The following is an 18,997-nucleotide window of genomic DNA, read 5'->3' as shown; positions in this document are numbered from 1 at the left end:
GGTGACATGCAATCGATGGTCAGTGTAGAAGTTACTAGATATGGTGTTTTCTGTCTGCAGCTCGCTGGACTGGGGGTAGAGTAGAGCCCTTGCCATGATCGATGGTCGATGAGAACTTGCTTGATATAGTATTCTCTCCCTGTGACCAATTTCTACAGATATCGAGAGAACTTGTCTAACGTGGTACCCCCTCTGATCGACTTCAAAGCCAGCTCCCTTCCACGACTCAATTCGACGCGGCGTCGGGGCACCGGGTCGTTACCATGAGCTGCGATCAATGGCTTTCAAAAGGTTGCCCGATGCGGTATCTAGCCATGTCTAAGAGTTTCGATTGGCTTTACGCAGACAGAAAATTGGGATCGGGATTTTGCTAAATCGTGTAGTATTTACTTAGTGGATTTAGTAATTACTAAAAATCGGCCATCATCGATGGTTTTCGGCAAATTTCCCGACGCGGTAGCTAGGAAAGTGGGGCGACCAATCAAAACACTCTGTGCGGTCCGCGCTCCACTGAACACACATGGGCACCCTTTGTGTATCGCACCCGAAACGCCGGCACCACTTCACATGCCATCACACTTCATGTGTAGCTATCGTACAAGCAAACGAAAGTTGGGCGGTATTCCCTGTGTTTCCTGCCTCATGCAGTCTCTGCTGACGACACGCATCTCGAGTTCGCCACTCTACCTTTGACATTTCCAGGCATGCCTTCCTACCTGATATCCAGGCATGACGATATGTGAAATCTAAGCGCAGGAAGTATTCCAAATGAGAGATCAACATCGCCAAGATAATACCAGCGATAGATTGAGAATGAGAACGAGAGTGAGAATACAAGCGCAGTCATCGACGCACGTCGCAACAAGTACTACATCCGGCAGTGGAACTACATATCCGTACCCGACAACAACGCGAGACCGAGCACTACTATCCACGCATTTCACAGCAAATACTACATGCAGTAAGAGGAGATTATGAGATCCCAAGTTCTGTACGAGATAACAAATGCGCACACCGATTAGGTGCGGAGCTTGCCGTGTGCGGCAGTGAACGCGAATCCGAGTAGGGCACGGTGCTACCCGTCCTACACACGCTATGGTGGTCGAGACACAACTAGCACTTACTTATCAGCAAAGAGCACAACCATTTGAGGTAGGGGATGCGAATGCGAGTGCAGTTATCGATGGATTTTGAAATAATTACTGCTCGCGACGTTTGTGTTTTGTAAGGCGAAGCTAGTGTCGTTGTACATGGAGCCAAGATGGTTACTTATTTCCTGAAACATGGATCTCCTAGATGGTAATACGAACGCGATTGCAGTGATCGATGGACGATGGATCATTTACTGCTTACGGTACGCTTAGAGCAAAGGTTAAGGTAAAGGTAGGTCTGCCCAGCAATATTACTTATTTGTCATTGACAGCGCATCCCGAGAAACTGAATACGAATGCGCACGCAGTGATCGATGGATCACCACAATCAATACTGTACACGGTAATTATATGGCGAGTCTAGAGGTAGAAGGATCAATAATCATCAGGCTAAGATGTTTACTTATTCATAATAGACATGGTATCCCAAATAGATGAATACGAACGCGGGTACTGTTATCAACGGAAAACGAACAACTTACCATACATGGCCATATGAGACCGCTGGAAATGAGGCTTGATATTCAGCAGCAGGGTCAACCCTATTACAATCGCTGTATGTGCGGATAGATCCGCTAAGCCTTGTTCCAATGTGCGGTGTGGACGTGGCGTGAAGCGAAAGCGAGTGCTACGACCACGAAAGAGAAAGAGAACAAGAACGAGAAAGAGAGTGCAGTGGCCGTCAAGCAACAAAACCATCCAGATTTGGTCGAAGGAACGAAGGACGCAAATGCGGGCTCATAACTTTCTGATTGATACAAACTACTACTTTTGACAATGAAAGGATCTATCGCATGCGTGTTTCCAACATACGTGTTTCTCTCCAGGTACCATATTTAAATGAAGAGCACAGCTACATAAAGCAGCTGAGAATTATATGAGAGAAATCTGCTGTATCCATACCATCGTCAACTGGATATCTAGTATTTTATAACAGTGTCTTGCCTAAATTCTGGCACCAACACGTTCACCAGAACAATACAATCCCCAATACAACTCGGGCTCGAAACGATATTTAGAACAAGAGGTGAAACACCCTATGCCCATTTTCCTATTTCTGCTAGGATGGGCGTTCATTGTCCTTTATTCATCACCGCCGCGCTCACACCCAGGCCAGAAAGCATTCAGTGAAGAATACTTTCTTGTTTTCCTTTTCGAGCAGTATCTATGACGGAATCAATTTGCAGAGAACAGTAAAGAACTGCACGGGTTCCGTCGCATCGATACTGGATCTCAAGCAGTAGATACGACTAAACCAGGGAAATCACCCCTGTTGGTCATGTCGCATCTACATCAATCACACCTGTGAAAGAAGGACAAGGGGTAGGAAGGTTCTATTTATTAGCATACGTCTCTCACGAGTCGTATGCAGGCCTGGGGTGATGGAAAGAGTAAAGGGGAGATGAAGAGAGACTGTGGATTGGGGAGAGGTCTTTATAGGGTTCGTGGGGAGCAGGTTGTGGTTGAGAGTGTGGAGATACTGGTAAGCGGACATATGACGAGGTGCTCAACGCGTACCAGTGGTACTGTAAGTACAGACCCTAACTACCAGAATCACGAGTATTGCAAGTCATTACGTCAAACTTCAGTAGTAACACATCGAGCTGGACTTCGACATATGTATTGATTGCATGGGTATACTACTCCTTCAAATGACCTTTCAAACCCTCTTTGCCAACATTCATCGCTCTCTCAATTTCTGCTTCTTCCTCACGTAGCCTGCCCTTTCCGTAGGCTAGATCGCGCTCTTGCTTTCTCTTCTCCTCGCGCACACGCCTCTCGCGGTCCGCAAGTGCCTTCTCCCTTCGTTCGCGCTCCGCCCACTTCTTCGCACGCTCGGCCTCTTCTTCGGCGGAGTAGACAACACCCTCAGGCGCAGGTGGCAGAGTGGAGATGTATGTGTTGATAAGACCATCCCGTGTTGATGGCGGGAGAGAGATATAGGCGAGGTCGCTGAGCACGGCGGAGGGCAGGGTATCAATAGTCGTGGAACGATTGAGCAGGGCGAGAGGTTGGGCTCGTAGAAGTGCCGAAAGATCGGATTTCAGATCGGATGACCGCATGGCTAGCCGCTTGATATGGTCGCGATACAGCTTTTCCTTGTCTTTGTCTGGGAGCTTGGTATCCTTCATCTCAGGCTCTTTCTTGTATTTTCGGCGGAACTCAGGCCAGTACAGCTTCGGTGTTGCATGTCGGTCGAGGAAGGCCAAGTACGGTATCCGCGGGTCGCGTTTCGCCTGTCGAGCTTTCTCTTCCTTGAGGAACTGAGCTTTGTCGCGCGACCACTCGTTGAAACATTCTTTTCGCGCTGCCATGTTTGGTAAAGCCTTGTACCGCTCATCGTCGAATAAAACACCGTCTTCCAAAATCTTATCCCAAGGCGCGAATGGGCTGACCTTGGTGTCATCCAGCAGCTCCTTGAAAAGCGCCTTGCAATCTTCTTCAGATAAGGCAGGCTCCTCGTCATCGTACTGTTCGTCATAACCTTGGTCCATTTCCATCTCCTCCATTTGTGCCAGTTGCCATGCAAGATCGTCATCTTCCTCAGGTGGTTGGCCTCCAGATGGCTCTTCGGTGCGCTGCCGCTTTTGCGCGTGGCCTGACGCCTCGCCCTCATCGTCTGTAACTTCCACTTCTTCGTACTCCTCGTCATTTTCCATGCCTTCCTCACCGTCCACTTCCACAATCTCCACCTCCTCTTCCGCTTCCGCCAGCTCCGCCTCAATCTCGGCCATGGCGTCATCCTCTTCCACATCGCTTGGCTCACCCCGTTCCCTGCGTTCCTTCTTCTCTCGCTCCTTCCGGTCGAACTCGATGACGGCTGTCATGACATTGGGCGGGAACTTCCAGAAACTTTCGTTCGTGTCCTTGTTCCACACAAACCGCCGTCCAAACTTTGTCTTCACCAGCACCCAGGGCGCGCAGTTCGGGATGTCTTGGCGATGCTTTGGCCTATCGTCCCGTTCTCTTCTTCGGTCGTTGAAATTATTATGCCCGCCGCGCATTCCTCCCCTGTGCCCACCTCGTGATTGTTGATGCGCGCCGCCATGCTTTGGGAATTGTTTCGGTGCGCTCGCGAAGATGAAGTCGTTGATTGAGGGTTGAGGCTGAAAGGCGACTTGCGCTGGTTGGCTGTCGTGGCCGAGATTGTAACTTTGCGGCGCGTTGTAGGAAGCAGGTGCAGCAGGCGGCGTGGGGTTGTGGTATTGTGGGATTTCTGCAACTGGTCGCGTATATGTTGACTTTCCCGTCTCGGCATTGTAGTAGTATGAGTGACCTGTGGAATGTTAGCGGGAGCATATGACGCAAGTCGGAGCTGTCCATAGCTACCTGAGGGCGCCTTGTGCTCAGTCCAGCCTACAGGGAGTGCTGGCGCAGGTGCAGGCGGTCGCACTGGTATGTCAGACATGATGATGTCAAGCTTCAGTCGAAGATTGAAGCCGTACAACCTTTGCAAGAAGAGTTGGTGATGGGCAAAGTTGGTGTTGCAGCGCGCGATCCAAAAACTGGTCGGCGCCAAGCAACCTGAATCGCCGACGCGCTGCGTATGAGCTTGTGCCTGGAGCTTCCATCAACACCAGCCCACGCCCCGACTTCCCCGCCGATCTCCCATTCTCTCTTGCAGCTGTCTACACCCCCAGTATAACTCAGACGACCAGAGTAGACCGCAATCATGTCACGGAGATACGATTCCAGGGTACGAAATACAACAAATACGGCCAACACCCCAGCTAATAGTGCTTAGACGACCATCTTCTCTCCAGAGGGTCGCCTATACCAAGTCGAATACGCCCTCGAAGCCATCTCGCACGCCGGAACAGCACTGGGTATCTTGGCACAGGATGGCATCGTTCTCGCCGCAGAGAGGAAGGTTACCAGCAAGTTGCTCGAGCAAGACACATCGGCCGAGAAACTGTACATCTTGAACGAGTGGGTTGGACCTGACACATGTCCCGAACGAAATGGCTGATGCCTTGCAGTAACATGATCTGCGCCGTAGCAGGAATGACCGCTGATGCCAACATTCTCATCAACTACGCCCGTCAAGCCGCCCAAAAGTACCTCCTCACCTACAACGAAGACATTCCCTGCGAGCAGCTCGTCCGCCGTTTATGCGATCTCAAGCAAGGTTACACGCAGCACGGAGGTCTCCGACCGTTCGGTGTATCCTTCATCTACGCAGGATGGGACCCACAGCGACAGTTCCAGCTGTACCAGAGTAACCCCAGTGGCAACTACGGTGGCTGGAAGGCAACCAGTGTCGGCGCGAACAACGCTTCTGCACAGAGTCTGCTGAAGCAGGACTACAAGGAGGAATGCGATTTGAAAGAGGCTTGCGGACTTGCAGTCAAGGTGCTCAGCAAGACCATGGACTCAACTAAGCTGAGCAGCGAGAAGAGTATGTCCACGACTACGTACAACAAACTAGGCCAGTGCTAACTACTCGTAGTCGAGTTTGCGACTGTAGGAAAGACCAAGTCAGGCAAGATCTACCATCACCTGTGGAGTGCGGACGAGATTGATGCTCTGCTGAAGGAGCACGGCCTTGCCAAGGCTGAGGATACAGAGATGTCCGAGACATGAGATACACGACCAATGCACGATATGAACAGGCGCAACGGAAACGTCTCTGCATGATACACGAGGCTTGTAGTATACCATATCAGGTGAGAGCTATGTGACATCTCGTAGCTAATCTCACCCTGTCACGACCTGCTTTTGTGTAGACTTCCGAGTTTCGCTCTCGTTTCCTTCTGCCACGTGCCAATCATCCAAAGCCATCATGGCAGCTGCCTGTAACAGGACCTGCTGCTGCCTCGATTCTAGCCCGACCTCAACGCCTTCCCTGCGTGCGACGTCCAATCGAATACCTGAACGATTCTACTAACCTTCCTACTCACCTCCTCCAGCCCAGTCTCAGTCATATTGTGTCACCGCCAGCATTACCAGTGTCGTGAACTTGCATTGCTTACCGATTCATATCTGAGCATTATAACGCAATATGACCACTCCCAAGCGAGGTCCTAGCTACAAGTCTTCCGTCAATACTATACGTTCCGCATCTTTCCTACGCCATCTCCTTGACGAGATAAGGTAACAGGAGCTGAATACAATCGGGACAACGGCTTCAATGCTGAGTTGACTAGGTCAGATGCAAGTCAAGGAGGCGCCGCCACACCTGACAATGTCGACACAACTCTTGGAGCCTCTCACGATGGGACCGATACAACACCACGCCAACGACCGTCGCTGAAGCGCCTGCAGATCCCATCATCGAGGTTCATCACACGTCCAGTTGCTGACGAAGAAGGTACTGCACCACTAAAATCACCATTGATGTTCTGCGATTCCGACATCTCCTCCACACCCTCTCCCGACGAGCCCCCAACCTCAGGATTGACTGCACCTTCAAGTGACACAACACCTCCAACCTCAGCTTCGACCTCGTCTCACCCGGATACCATGCGTGCGCGTCCCTCAACCTCAGCATGGGACATGGCTCTGGCGCAAAGCGCGACTGAACCTCGACCGCTATCGAAACGAATGCGCATCATGACCATGCCCGAGACGTGTTGTCAAAATATCACTGGAGACGAAACACAAGACCCCTTGGCAAACCAAAGCTTCTCTGGTAACAACAGGCGTGTGATACGAAATGTCGCTTTCATTGAGAGAGCACCCGTGCGACCACAAAAGTCCAACTCTTCCTCACAGCAGCTCCCCGAACTATCCTCTTTCCGGCCTGATATCGCCTCTCCAGAAGGGCCTGCCCCTAAACCACCTGCTCGGCCCACGACTCCGGCCAGACACACAGCGCGCCGCTTTTCCTCCGCCACTCCCGAACCACCCGAGACGCCAAGCTTCCTCCGGCCACTGCACCTTTTCGACACAAGTAACGAGTGGACGCACGACATCTCCATCTACAAGAACATCCACGGCGAGGAATGGAAAAGGAACTCACTTTGCAGACATTGCTTCCAGCTCCGCGGGGCGTTCAACAGGATCATGACGTACGGTTATGAGGCGTGCGGGCGAGATGAGCGTTTGGATAGCCATTATTGGGAGCCGATGGCTTAGTTTGGTTGACACAGAGTGAGAGCTCTACTTGGTAATGTACAATAATATTGGCAGGATGCTCATTGGCGAACATGGTTATGGTTCTGGAAGTGTCTGCTACGTGAGCATGTATCCACCATCCGTTCTGACCACGCTACCGTCCATATTCACATCTTTCATAATGGCCAAATACGACTCCGCGACATCCCCTGGCTGCCCAGGCCGACCCGTTGTCATCTTCTCCGCTACTGCATCCATGGCTGCTTTCTTTTCGCTCGCAGACATTGCCCATAGCTCGGTGTCTACGGCCCCTGGGCTGACACCGTTGACCCTGATAGGCCGAAGATCCAATGCCAGGTTGCGAACCATGCTATGATGGCCGCCAGCGTAAGATCCCACGACACTCCAGTTAGGCACAGGTTTTTCTGACGTAGTGCCCGTAGTGATAGTGTAGGAAGATGTATACGAGCGCTTAATATAGGTAGGAAGGAATTTTGCCAGGAGAAGAGGAGCAAAGAAACGGACTTGACCTGCTTGGAAAATGTTTTGCATGGTCTATTCAAATTTAGTCCATCTCGATCGGCCTAAGTTCTTTCATATGGAATGCAATCTTACCATGTCTTCTAGCTTGATCGTAGGTGCCATGTTGCCGGCTGTAAAGACCACATGGTCCAACTGCTGTCCTTCTAACTTCTCTTTTGTGCTTTCCAACATTGTGTTCAGCTCTGTCTCGAGTGTATCTGGGTTCGAGAGATCAACTCGAACACCAAACACCTTGTTTTTAGCTGAAGGATAACTGCGTTGTAGCTTCTCGACTGCCTGGTTGATGCGGTCCTCGTTGGAAGAGGATATTGTGACTATTGCGCCATGTTCCAAGGATGCCTCTGCGACGCAGAAACCAATGCCTGAAGACCCGCCGATTACAAGTACTCGCCGGTTCAGGAGCTTGGAAGTGTATTTGGTTGAGTCTGACATTTTCGTAGGGTGTTCTGGGTGCTCGACGAGATCTGTGGCTATGAAGAATATAAGATATTGTGATTTGATACTACATCTTCACGGAGCAGCTCCCTTCTTTGTACATGGCGAATAAACATGGAATTGTCGTAGGCGTCGGCGCCAGAACACTCTTTCGCTCCTATACTCGGGCCTTTTTGTAGGCATCAACATTTACCAAGCTATCATGCGCTGCTGAACATTCTTGGGACTTGAGTAAGGTTTGGTGAGTTAGAGTGCCGAGTGTATTTAGCACCGCAGGCCCGGAAGTTAACGGAGTTCAGGACCGGGCGATTCAGGAACTCATTGCCGTGTCGGTGCAGGCAACGTCCGATTCAACGACCAACAACACCACATAGCACGATGCAAACTTCACTTCCACAAAGCAGATCTTTGGACGAGAATGATAAATATTGGAATATCTAATCTAAAAGTTGTCTCTGCCGATTACCCACATACTGCCACCATTTAGACAGCCATGGATGCGGCGAGCGCGTTCACGATCTCCAGCACTGCACTTGCAATAGGAGAGGCGTGGCGCCTGTCCATGATTCTCCTCACCAACTCCCTTGTATGAATTAGAAAGATCTTTTTGAGGCTCAGATATTCGGTACTGGAACTGTAAACTCCCAGAGGAGAGTTTGTCCGTCTGCCATTATCATCACCGCCTCCGATCGACCCTAGGAGCGAGCTATCTGCAAACTACCCAGAACTACGCTTTCGACAGAAAGGGGTTTCGAGTATGTAAGCTGGTAGCTTTCGCTGGCGGGAATGAGTAGAGGAAACTCAAGAATTACCTGGGATCCGAGAAATTCTTCTTTTGAATGGCCTTTCAACCATGGACTCCGAAATAGGAAAACACATCAGGGATAGAGAAAAAGAAGGGATGAGAGGACACGAAGAATTTATACTCTTCAGTGCGACTTTTATGTTGGTACGACCACAGGAAGTGGTGCTAAGCGGGCGAAGGATGTCGGTCGTGTTCGTAATGGGCTGCGTGTGGCGCGACAAAACTAGGTTTTCGCAACTAGAGTTCCGTTCTGTGACCAATCTTCGTTCCTCGCGAACGTTAGATGAGATCTTCCTGGAATAATCATAAAATCTACAATACGTGTAATTGTTCTATCATCAGGTAGTCTCTACTGCTAACTCCGATTCTTCCAGACTGACCAGGGTACCTAGGTAGGTAGGAAGCATGAGGTAACGATGAAGTTCACCGCATCATCTGGACAAGCACTTCGTCACCATCTGGCCAAGTCAACAACATCTCACAGAACTTTAGCGTAGAAGGAAGGGTGATATGCTGGACATCTTGGTAGCCATGCGCGCACTTTCGAACTAAGGAGGTACTTCTCGAAGACATGTGTTCCATAACACTACTGCATATATTGAACCTCACTCTGACAGCGAACCATTCCTAGGAGATCTCCAGTCGCAGTAGCATATCCTTGTACACGCAGCATGAAACCTGAAGATGGTATCGCTGCGAAGATGACTAGAGTGCATGAACCTTGTGATGTAAGCGTCTCTCAAATTGCATGACAGGTAGTCGCGTAGTCAACATTATTAAATCAGGATAGAACGCGGCACACCTATCGTTCATTCTGGGGTCATCGAGTGTGTAACGCCTTCCGCCCAATATCGCTGTGCCCGACTGATGAAGAGAGACATGCGTCCACTATCTTAGTTAAGGCGTTTTAGCGTTTTGTTTGCGTGCTCGAGGCGCTACTAGAAACGTCTGGAAGGAGGGCTACTTCATTCCTTTTTCCTTATCGAAGCTTGTTAAACCGCCTAGTGCATTTCCCACGTGGTGCCGTTATTGATGGCGGCGGGCAACAGCCGAAAACGTCAAACGTCTATAGTTGGAGATGCGAGCTGTCCAACGACATCGGGAATATCCTGAATGTACGATATCGTACAGGGTCAACATACTTCGTACATTGCGGGTAATGTTGTCAACTCGAAATCGAGGCGCCTGGTCTCAAGGCTCGGAGATGATGATGGAGCAGGTGCGCCTGGAAGACCTTCGACCACTGGTTGCACAAGTTCACACAATCACTTTTCACAGCACCACGCCAAGGCACCTGTTATCATATAAGAATGTGGGTCGAGGAGCATAGGGCAGAAAGGGTTCTTTATCAGCACGCAGGGCAAAAGCTTTTCCGAACGGATGGTTTTGCTAAATGCGGCCCGCTAGTCTTCGTGAACGGCAGGTTTTGCGCTGATCGCGGCAATTGAAGAAGAAAGAGACGGAGCGCGCAGTCAAAAAGAAGCCCCGAAGAGAAGATGAGAAAGAATGACTGCATTTCAATAAGGCATGCGCGAAGCGTTGAAACCGTTTCTAAATCTCAGCCTCGTTTCCTGCAGATGTGGCGAAATGTCCATACCAGATCAGTAACCGATCTTATAGCCGGATGACGCACCTACACACCCCAGAATCACGAAGCGGCGCCGTTATGGCAGCAAGACGTCACCCCACTTTACCCATATGCCGCTCCAGGGCCTTTGAGCCGATTGCCGCGGCGCGGTCTGGAAGCTTGATCGAAGCGCGATGTCTTTCGCATCTTGTCTCCTCCATCCAAATTCCTTCCCATGTTGGACATGCGCCGCTTCGCCTGACCAGGGTTCGTCATCAGGGGGTTCTACAGGCATCTTAGCGAGTAAAATCCGAGCGGCAACGGCCATTTCCAGGGTGGAACGGGCTCTAAGAGATTGGCGCGTCGTTAGTGAGTGTCATTTGGTACTCATCGAACTTTGCACATCGTTTCATCAATCAGAGAACGATGGCGAAATCGGAACAAATGGAGCCAAAGGAAAGGATGAGCCTTGGCTCAGCGCAGGAACAACACGAAGACAGCGCGTCAAGTGACTATGAGAAAAGAAGAGAATCTGCTGCCGACATCGACGAGGAGAAAGTGGTTGGACTTGATGGAGCTACGCGATCAACGAAAGAGGGAGATGCTGAGAGAGGTCGCAGCCAAAGCCGACGCTCGCAAGATGGAAGGAGCCTGAAGACGATCAGATCGCATCACTCACGAGCTGGAGGAGACGGCTACACATGCCTCGATGCTGAAGGCAATACCCAAGGACCGAGCAAATCCAGAACTGGAGCTGTCACGGAGCAGCCGTATCTAGTGACTTGGGATGGTGACGCAGATCCAGAGAACCCGAGAAGCATGGGCAAACTACGAAGATGGCTCATCGTATTGATATGCGCCAGCAGTTCTCTTTGCGTGTACGTCATGATATTGGTTTCTCAGTCATTGCACAAGCACAAACTAATAATCACCAAATGTAGGACATGCACTTCATCACTATACACGTCAACCTATAGTCAGCTGGAGCCAGAGTTTGGGGCCTCCCGCTTAGTGTGTACGCTTGGCTTGTCCATGTTCGTCGCAGGGTTAGGCGCAGGACCGATGATCCTCAGTCCCCTCTCGGAGGTGCGTACAGCTGCCGGGGACTACGGCACTCCAATATCCCTGTGATTAACTAACCAATCGTAGTTCTATGGTCGAAGACCTATCTATATCTGCTCGTTTACGTTCTTCCTGATCTGGATGATACCATGCGCTGTGGCACAGAACATTCAGACAATGTTGGTTGCGCGCTTTCTAGATGGACTAGCCGGCTCAGCCTTCCTCAGTGTAGCTGGAGGCACTGTCGGTGATATGTTTGGAAAACACGTCAGTCAATACTGTGATCACGAGTTTTCTATTTCTGACGGTAGTGTAGGAGCTATCTGCGCCTATGATGGTTTACACAGCTAGCCCATTTGTCGGTCCAGAAGTTGGCCCCTTGATAGGAGGCTTCATCGTTGAGAACACTACGTGGAGATGGTAAGTGCTTATCCAAGACCCACCTTTCTCACCCTGCGACACTGCACCTGCAGATCCAGTGGCGCTGCTCAAGCTGGCAGCATCTGCCCAGATGTTCGTATCAAGAACACCTAGATTAGGCCTCGCGGAAGCAACTGGCGGTGTGTTGACATGAAAACAGGTGTTTCTATGTGCTCATCATCTGGTCTGGAGTTCAGGTAAGGTTGTGCTGCACACCATGTGTACCAAAGACTAACATTAGCCTTGTAGCTTTGCCTGATCGTTATGTTCGTGCCTGAAACGTACCACCCCGTTCTGCTCCGTCGGAAGGCGATTCGACTACGCGAAGAGACCGGCAACCCAGAGTGGATAGCGCCGATTGAGAAGATGGACCGCTCTATTGCCAAAACCGTGTTGTGGTCATGCATTCGCCCGTTTCAACTGCTGTTCTTTGAGCCTATGGTGGGTCTCCGCACTCGATGAGGCCTTGATTGGCGTACTGACGGCTGCATTCTAGTGCTTGAGCCTCTGCATACTGTCTGCTATTCTATTGGGTATCTTGTACCTCTTTTTTGGCGCTTTTCCCCTTGTGTTCCAAAACAATCACGGCTTTAGCATATCGCAGACTGGGCTTGCATTCCTGGGCCTATTGGTAGGCATGCTAGCGGGTATCTCCACGGACCCTATCTGGAGAAGGATATACGGCAGGCTCGTGCGCCAACGTGAGGAACAAGGGGGCGAGCCTGGAGGTTCGGAACCTGAATTTCGACTTCCATCAACTATTCTTGGGGCCTGGGTCGTCCCTGTCGCTCTCTTTGGTAAGCTTCTGCACGGCCTCGAATGGAACAAGCTTCTAATCATGCGTATGCAGGGTTTGGGTGGACAACGTACTCATCAGTAAGTTCAGAATGCTTTTGGTATGGAAGCTTCTACGCTAACACCCCGGCTTCTGCAGGTTCATTGGATAGGTATGACAACATCCTGCATATCGTAGAATCGCAATAATAACTGACCATGACACCGCAGTTCCAATAATCTTCTCGGCAGTATTTGGCCTTGGGTATGTTTTCTTCTTCTAAGACTTCGAGTACGATGAATGAGAGCAGCTCACTGACTGCATTGCGTGACGTAGTGTCATCTGGGTTTATTCAGGAGTCTTCACATTCTTGGTCGAAGCCGTAAGTACCACGCACCGACATCGGACCAGACTTCTGGGTACAGAGATAGTGACCTCGCCGAACAGTACCCTGTCTACGCTGCATCGGCTCTTGCGGCCAACAGCTTCGCGCGGTCGTACTTTGCTGCGGCATTCCCGTAAGTTAGCATCACCGTTGGGTCAGACGTAATTGCTAATTAGTGTCATAGACTATTTGGTGTTCAGATGTACAACAGTAAGTCTCGAGGACGATGCGCCTTGATGAAAGAGCGGTCACTGATTTGGAACAGATCTCGGCTACCAGTGGGCAACTACTCTGCTTGCCTTCCTGGCACTTGCAATGGCTCCGTAAGTGACCCAGAACGAGGGTTGTGGGACTCACTAATATGTCTTATTGCAGATTTCCAATCTTGTTCTTTCGATATGGCAAGCGACTCAGGGGAGGCAGTCGATATGCATCAGCATAGTCTACACGGAAGCGAGGCGAGGGCATGTGGCAGACTTGACTGGAAGCGGACTAATAATAGAGAGTGACACGGCATTTGCATGTCAAAGATTTTCATTGAATGAAGGATTTTGCGCCCACACGTGAGACCACATGAAGCAAGCTGGCCGGGCCTCTGTGCAACGGAACATGAGCGCCACGAGGGCGGCCACGCCAGCTCGAGGGACAACGGATACACCAAAGCCGAAAGCGGTTGCGGATGGTACCGTTGCCGAGGGCGGTGCACCAGCGTGTGAGAAAACGTGGTCGGCAGGCCAGAGACACGGTGAAGGAGACATTGAGGGTACACAAAGCTCGCGAAACGTAGACGAGTGGGAAGGAGTGATGATAGTTGGTAGTACGAGCGCGCCAATAGGCTGACGAGGAACCGTTCATATTTGGCGCCAAGAGCTCGTATCCCATACTGTATGCATGCCCCATAGCCGAGCCTGATGCACTTTGGGCATGCCGGCTGCTTGCTTTTTGGGTATGCGCTGTGTGGCATGAGATGTTGAGGTGGGAATTGCGAGTAACTGGGCAGGGTTCTTTGCAGTACAGCGCTCAATCTGCAATGATATACAAGACCCACCGCGTATTGGCGACGATCCGGTGGCAGACGAGAGGCGAAGAGGCCTGAAGTGGCTGAAGTGGGCTATTGCGGCTAGTGATGTCCAAATAGTGAAGCAGAAGTGCGTGACTACAGGCTAGCGCGAGGCCAAGCCAGCGGCTTACCGGTCGACAGGGACCGAGGCAGCTGCGTGGGCTGCAACTTCCAGCAAACCTCGAACAGCCAATTGCGGGGAATCGCATCTGCGCGCATCTTGCAGCGAGAGCCCCAATCTACCACACACGACCAGCGCCCGACGCCTCGAGCCCACTCCCAACTGCACACAGCGCTGCAAGTGCCCTGGAAGCTCGTCAAACCTAGCAGCGCCTCCATCGCCTCGACCGCGCGCTCCGTCGCGACTTGCTTCCTGCCTCCCCAGACGATCATCATCACCCATCGCACCTGCCCCAGCGCCGACCGTGACTTCTCAAGCGTCGTACCACCGCGCTGACCTACCGCGTCGCTCCTTCTGTGCTCCAGGCGACGCCCCACCCGTCACTGCCACGCTGCTGCTCTCACCTTCTGTGGGCTCACGATACGAAGCCCGGCACCGCTTGTAGAACCACAGCCGACTCCCAGCAGCATGGGCAGCGCGTCGCGGTAGCATCTCGCTATCAAACATGGTTCTGTGTGCTCCTGGAATGCTCCCTCGATTACATGGACCCCGGCCCCGTACCACAACAGCACTATCCCATACCTGTCCGCCGGATTGAGAGTCCTTCACTATCTCCCTCCCCTGCAGAGCTCGTCATTGGACTTGTCAGAGTGCCACGGCAGCGCTCGTTCAAGCAGCCAACGCACGCGTGATCGCACCTTAAAACACACAGCTGGAACGCCTCCAGCCGTGCACTCCAGACACATTGGCTGAACCATTCTGTCGGGAACACCCCTAGATCACCACTGACGGCTACACGCAGCACTAAGCGCCAAGTCCCAGCGCCTCAGTTCACAGCAGCGAACGTCCGTGCTTGGCCGAGTGCCTGCGCTGAGTAGAGGGGATATCATGACCACCCCAGACGCCCAAGATGCCTCTCCTTCGCCCGAGTACAGGAGCGATCTGGACGACGACATGGCTGCTGAACAGTCCGCAGACCCCCAATCTGGCAATGGTGACTCCACCCAGAAGCCTACCAACGGAAAGCCCAATGCAAAAGATCCTCTAAGGCCACGGAGGAAAAAGGCGCGGAGGGCATGCTTCGCCTGCCAAAGAGCTCATCTGACGTGTGGTGAGTGAAAATATACGGATCGACTCAGTAAAAAGACTGACATGTTCTAGGTGATGAAAGACCATGCAATCGCTGCATCAAGCGCGGCCTCCAAGATCACTGCATGGACGGCGTGCGCAAAAAGGCAAAGTATCTACACGATGCGCCAGATGGAGCTCTCATGCCAGGTGTAGGCGGTCACTATCCATACATGAACGGTAACCGCCCAACACCGATCCCGAGCCACGACGCCCAAACTGTCTCTGTCTCCCCACAGAGTAATATGTACAATCAAACCCAACCAGCAGCGTTTTATCCACCCAACTCGATACCAGGGCAACTGCCTGTTGCGCAAGATGGCCACGCCTTCAACAATCAGCAGTCGCCAATCTCACCCCCGTTCAACCAACCGCACCACGGGCCGGTGCAAAACGCACCGAGCACTATGCCCCAAGGCCAACAGAGCCAGTTGCAGCAATTTGGACCCTTGTTTGACCCAAGTGACCCTGCATTGTTCAATTTTGATATCTCAAGTCTGAACTTTGGCAACCACTACGGAGCGCTCGAGTTTGGCATGCTTGGCCATATGTCATCAGGCGCAGTGGACACACCCCACGATAACGGGATGATGAATAATATGAATGGCGCTGTGAACATGTACAATCAGCAGATGCCCTCTACTTATGCGGACCAGAACAATGCCGCAACCGCAATGGCATACAACCCCAACGGGCTTCCAGCGGGCGAGTGGCAAGACTCGCATTCGCGACAAGGCAGTATGCATGTGCACACGCCAAACACTTCAGCCGGGCATGACCACCACAGTCTTCGTAACGACAGTCTTAGTGGTCCACATGCATTCGTCATTGGCCAAGGGCCGGGCTCTACAGCAAGCCCAGCTTCCACGGATGCATCCACATTCGAGGGCGACAACCCATTGGCAACTGCAGCTTTCTTCGCCAACACTAATCGACCTCACGCGCAACACTCTCCAGCCGTCAACCGATCGCAGCGCGAACACAGACCCTCAACGACAGCAATTCAACCGATGAACTCAAATGGTATCCGCAAACGTCAACGAGATACCAAGGCCATCTACCAAGGAGTTACCAAGCCATATGACTACGTCAAGGGCTACCACAGGCTTTACCAGCTAATTGACAAGAACTATTCAAGACCATGGGTTGCCAAAGCCCAACAGTATCTGCAGAACTACCGACCTGTGCTGTTGCAAGTGAGAGAAGAGTTGAATAGGGACGACTTGATCCATCAAGAAATGGGACTGCAACGCCAAGTCATGACATTGCAGGATCACTTCGCAGAGGTCGGTACACCATTTCTAATATGTCGGCGATCAGGCGAGATTGTCGGCATTAACAAGGAGTTTACCATTCTCACCGGCTGGAAAGACTCAGTTCTGCTCGGCCACGAGCCAAACCTCAACGTCAACACTGGGACGAATCGTGAAACAAGTGAAAGCGACACTGGCTCAACTCAAAACACAACACCCAATCTTACCGCGCAAGACTCTGAGACGGCCACACCCAGCGTCAACATCATCGAGCTTATGGATCCCAAGTCCGCGCTGGAGTTCTTGCAGCACTTCTCCGAACTTTGTTACCAGGATCCTCATGGCTATGCCTCTCAGCGTGTCAACATGCTGAGATACCAGACCAAAGCCGACATAGATCGCATCCAAGAGATGAAGAATGCGAATGCTGGCTCTGACGTCAAGGCTGACCCACTCGTTAAGGTGGAAGGCGAGAGCGCTATGCAAAGGCTTGGGGCGAAGAATGGTATGGTCGATTGTATGATCTGGTGGCATATCAAGCGCGATATGTTTGATATGCCTGTGCTTGTTTGCATGAGTGTAAGTTGAACCCCAACGTTCTGTATTTGAGAAGCTGCTAATTAGGATCCAGGTTATGCCTGTGCTTGACAAGGGTTTGCAATAATTGAAGGACGATTGAGCTGGACGTTGCATCACCTACATAGTCTCACGAGAGGTAAATTTCTTCGAGGTCGTCTCACTTGACGGATAGTCGCATGAATATGGACGACGCCATCTTCACAGCTGATGTGTGATCACGTCATAGCGGCAGTATAAAAAGTGCTTTTATGTTTCTGGGGTTGTTTTCATGACCGGCGCATACGCATGGATGGATACCTAGGTCGTCTCACGAGACATGTGCATCTTGGAAAGGTATAATCTGGGAAATTGCTATTGTTTGGTTTAGGTGTTAAACGGCGCACATCAAGGGCGTGATCGGAGTAGACCAGCTGCCAACATAGGCGCGATACCAATGCTTTCACGGCTAGAACATCGGTATAATAACAATGTTCATTCATACACGGATATCGCTATGCACGTCGTGGGATCGTCTGTCGTCTATAGATATGGTCGCATCCTCTATCCTCTAACCTCCATCACTCTAATTCATCATCTGCGACATTCCCACCCCGTCCTTCTGCCCAGCTTGATTCCAATTGATCTTGGTATCCTCACCACCCTTCAACCACTCATCCTTCTTCCAAGCTTCGTACCCCTCTCTTGCTAAACTCCTTTGTGCAACCCTAATATCCTCTCTGATATCCTCCACCAACGCGTCCTTACTCACGTAATCGTACTCCGGTCGTATGAAGCCCAGTATCATCAAACTGAGGTTCGCGCCATAAAAGTCTTGTTTGAAGTTATGTAAGATGTGAATCTCAATACTGCGTTGTGTGTTCTTGTAGTACGGGTTGTAGCCAATTGACAGTACGGTCGGGTAGATGGTTGATGGTGTGGGGGTGTCGGAGGAGTATTCGAGGTCTAAGACGGCGTGCGAGGAGGATTTGCTAGGGACGGAGGTATCGTCCGTGGCGCTTGGTACGCTGGAAGAAGTTGTGGAGGATGCGATGGAGGATGTGTCGAGTGTGCACCAACCGTAGTAGATGCCAGACTCTAGCTCGTCGTGGCCGCCTATGCTTAGGCCAGAGAGGGGAATGTTGGCGGTTGGTATGCCTAGCTGCTATTGTCAGCTCTTGGAGACAGTCAAGTCGACTAATTGAATTGTACCTCTTTACTTCCTCGTCCAAAGCCCTTAACTACTGGCCCTCGGAGCTTTATTGGGAAAGGTGGCTGTGGTGTATCGGCACCGGCGATGGGGTCGCGAGGACCGTCTGGACGACCCATTTTGTCTGACTAGTTTGTAGTACTCCTGGAAGATGAATCCAGGATATGAAGGGAAGAGGAAGGCGGTTATCACGAGAAAGGGTCGTGTTGAGCGTGGTACTTCGAGCACTTTCTGGTCGGGATGATGAAGGTCCGATCGGAACCTTGGTGGGGCTTACAGATGCCAGGCGTCACCGTTGGCTTAGTCATCAGGGTCCAGGTACCTTGCATCGTCACTCCCGACGTGGACGTTTACATGTGAATTGCCACGATTTAGTCAATGAAGGTGAGACATGGCATCTAGACTTCAGTACTCTCTACTTGCATATCGCGCCGTTCCGAAGCCCTGTGTCAGTCGTTCATTATCGACCA

General features: G+C 51.3%; 9 protein-coding genes across 9 annotated transcripts; 4 read left to right on the top strand and 5 right to left on the bottom strand.

The window, feature by feature from the left end:
• Nucleotides 1–1,254: 1,254 nt before the first annotated feature.
• CC77DRAFT_1020439 (hypothetical protein) lies at nucleotides 1,255–1,945 on the bottom strand. The gene is made up of 2 exons (XM_018525043.1): nucleotides 1,435–1,945; nucleotides 1,255–1,383 (listed from the first exon to the last, which is right to left on the bottom strand). The coding sequence occupies exon 1, from the start codon at nucleotides 1,848–1,850 to the stop codon at nucleotides 1,611–1,613; it is 240 nt and encodes a 79-aa protein (XP_018386217.1). The 5' UTR covers nucleotides 1,851–1,945; the 3' UTR covers nucleotides 1,255–1,383; nucleotides 1,435–1,610.
• A 763-nt stretch (nucleotides 1,946–2,708) lies between these two features.
• CC77DRAFT_1040560 (hypothetical protein) lies at nucleotides 2,709–4,630 on the bottom strand. Its single transcript, XM_018527206.1, has 2 exons — nucleotides 4,482–4,630; nucleotides 2,709–4,428 (listed from the first exon to the last, which is right to left on the bottom strand). The coding sequence occupies exons 1-2, from the start codon at nucleotides 4,558–4,560 to the stop codon at nucleotides 2,792–2,794; spliced, it is 1,716 nt and encodes a 571-aa protein (XP_018386216.1). The 5' UTR covers nucleotides 4,561–4,630; the 3' UTR covers nucleotides 2,709–2,791.
• Nucleotides 4,631–4,824: 194 nt separating this feature from the next.
• Nucleotides 4,825–6,162, top strand: CC77DRAFT_1070403 (N-terminal nucleophile aminohydrolase; the record flags this gene model as incomplete). The annotated part of the gene is made up of 4 exons (XM_018529111.1): nucleotides 4,825–4,848; nucleotides 4,897–5,081; nucleotides 5,132–5,550; nucleotides 5,602–6,162. 4 exons carry the CDS (start codon nucleotides 4,825–4,827, stop codon nucleotides 5,733–5,735), a joined length of 762 nt encoding a protein of 253 aa, XP_018386215.1. The 3' UTR covers nucleotides 5,736–6,162.
• On the top strand, nucleotides 5,971–7,277 carry CC77DRAFT_81588 (hypothetical protein). Its single transcript, XM_018533301.1, has 2 exons — nucleotides 5,971–6,245; nucleotides 6,299–7,277. Exons 1-2 carry the CDS (start codon nucleotides 6,154–6,156, stop codon nucleotides 7,227–7,229), a joined length of 1,023 nt encoding a protein of 340 aa, XP_018386214.1. The 5' UTR covers nucleotides 5,971–6,153; the 3' UTR covers nucleotides 7,230–7,277.
• Nucleotides 7,205–8,424, bottom strand: CC77DRAFT_989012 (short chain dehydrogenase). Its single transcript, XM_018536282.1, has 2 exons — nucleotides 7,824–8,424; nucleotides 7,205–7,763 (listed from the first exon to the last, which is right to left on the bottom strand). Exons 1-2 carry the CDS (start codon nucleotides 8,181–8,183, stop codon nucleotides 7,326–7,328), a joined length of 798 nt encoding a protein of 265 aa, XP_018386213.1. The 5' UTR covers nucleotides 8,184–8,424; the 3' UTR covers nucleotides 7,205–7,325.
• Nucleotides 8,425–10,746: 2,322 nt separating this feature from the next.
• On the top strand, nucleotides 10,747–13,580 carry CC77DRAFT_81436 (MFS general substrate transporter). The gene is made up of 14 exons (XM_018533299.1): nucleotides 10,747–11,436; nucleotides 11,500–11,644; nucleotides 11,708–11,887; nucleotides 11,937–12,040; nucleotides 12,201–12,237; nucleotides 12,290–12,481; nucleotides 12,537–12,837; nucleotides 12,891–12,916; nucleotides 12,975–12,987; nucleotides 13,046–13,079; nucleotides 13,152–13,197; nucleotides 13,263–13,333; nucleotides 13,385–13,410; nucleotides 13,466–13,580. Exons 1-14 carry the CDS (start codon nucleotides 10,985–10,987, stop codon nucleotides 13,525–13,527), a joined length of 1,689 nt encoding a protein of 562 aa, XP_018386212.1. The 5' UTR covers nucleotides 10,747–10,984; the 3' UTR covers nucleotides 13,528–13,580.
• A 640-nt stretch (nucleotides 13,581–14,220) lies between these two features.
• Nucleotides 14,221–14,888, bottom strand: CC77DRAFT_1008817 (hypothetical protein; the record flags this gene model as incomplete). The annotated part of the gene is made up of 3 exons (XM_018523561.1): nucleotides 14,221–14,320; nucleotides 14,392–14,689; nucleotides 14,723–14,888. The coding sequence occupies 3 exons, from the start codon at nucleotides 14,886–14,888 to the stop codon at nucleotides 14,221–14,223; spliced, it is 564 nt and encodes a 187-aa protein (XP_018386211.1).
• A 160-nt stretch (nucleotides 14,889–15,048) lies between these two features.
• Nucleotides 15,049–17,600, top strand: CC77DRAFT_80979 (transcription activator of gluconeogenesis). The gene is made up of 3 exons (XM_018533293.1): nucleotides 15,049–15,492; nucleotides 15,543–17,341; nucleotides 17,394–17,600. The coding sequence occupies exons 1-3, from the start codon at nucleotides 15,270–15,272 to the stop codon at nucleotides 17,424–17,426; spliced, it is 2,055 nt and encodes a 684-aa protein (XP_018386210.1). The 5' UTR covers nucleotides 15,049–15,269; the 3' UTR covers nucleotides 17,427–17,600.
• Nucleotides 17,601–17,903: 303 nt separating this feature from the next.
• On the bottom strand, nucleotides 17,904–18,646 carry CC77DRAFT_1008815 (riboflavin kinase; the record flags this gene model as incomplete). The annotated part of the gene is made up of 2 exons (XM_018523560.1): nucleotides 17,904–18,479; nucleotides 18,530–18,646. The coding sequence occupies 2 exons, from the start codon at nucleotides 18,644–18,646 to the stop codon at nucleotides 17,904–17,906; spliced, it is 693 nt and encodes a 230-aa protein (XP_018386209.1).
• Nucleotides 18,647–18,997: the final 351 nt, after the last annotated feature.

This window comes from Alternaria alternata, assembly GCF_001642055.1.
Source record: "Alternaria alternata strain SRC1lrK2f unplaced genomic scaffold CC77scaffold_10, whole genome shotgun sequence".
Lineage (NCBI taxonomy): Eukaryota > Fungi > Ascomycota > Dothideomycetes > Pleosporales > Pleosporaceae > Alternaria > Alternaria alternata.
The sequence above is the reverse complement of the archived record's forward strand: the minus strand, read 5'-3'. Positions and strand labels throughout refer to the sequence as shown.

Excerpts from the sequence above, each read along its gene's own strand:
- CC77DRAFT_1020439 (XM_018525043.1), bottom strand. The coding sequence starts at position 1,850 with ATGGTTTTGTTGCTTGACGGCCACTGCACTCTCTTTCTCGTTCTTGTT.
- CC77DRAFT_1040560 (XM_018527206.1), bottom strand. The coding sequence starts at position 4,560 with ATGTCTGACATACCAGTGCGACCGCCTGCACCTGCGCCAGCACTCCCT. Across the intron at positions 4,429-4,481 it reads TGAGCACAAGGCGCCCTCAG|GTCACTCATACTACTACAAT; the intron begins GTAGCTATGGAC and ends AACATTCCACAG.
- CC77DRAFT_81588 (XM_018533301.1), top strand. The coding sequence starts at position 6,154 with ATGACCACTCCCAAGCGAGGTCCTAGCTACAAGTCTTCCGTCAATACT. Across the intron at positions 6,246-6,298 it reads CATCTCCTTGACGAGATAAG|GTCAGATGCAAGTCAAGGAG; the intron begins GTAACAGGAGCT and ends TGAGTTGACTAG.
- CC77DRAFT_989012 (XM_018536282.1), bottom strand. The coding sequence starts at position 8,183 with ATGTCAGACTCAACCAAATACACTTCCAAGCTCCTGAACCGGCGAGTA. Across the intron at positions 7,764-7,823 it reads CGATCAAGCTAGAAGACATG|ACCATGCAAAACATTTTCCA; the intron begins GTAAGATTGCAT and ends AAATTTGAATAG.
- CC77DRAFT_81436 (XM_018533299.1), top strand. The coding sequence starts at position 10,985 with ATGGCGAAATCGGAACAAATGGAGCCAAAGGAAAGGATGAGCCTTGGC. Across the intron at positions 12,838-12,890 it reads CGTCCCTGTCGCTCTCTTTG|GGTTTGGGTGGACAACGTAC; the intron begins GTAAGCTTCTGC and ends ATGCGTATGCAG. Across the intron at positions 13,411-13,465 it reads TGGTGTTCAGATGTACAACA|ATCTCGGCTACCAGTGGGCA; the intron begins GTAAGTCTCGAG and ends GATTTGGAACAG.
- CC77DRAFT_80979 (XM_018533293.1), top strand. The coding sequence starts at position 15,270 with ATGACCACCCCAGACGCCCAAGATGCCTCTCCTTCGCCCGAGTACAGG. Across the intron at positions 15,493-15,542 it reads AAGAGCTCATCTGACGTGTG|GTGATGAAAGACCATGCAAT; the intron begins GTGAGTGAAAAT and ends GACATGTTCTAG. Across the intron at positions 17,342-17,393 it reads CTGTGCTTGTTTGCATGAGT|GTTATGCCTGTGCTTGACAA; the intron begins GTAAGTTGAACC and ends ATTAGGATCCAG.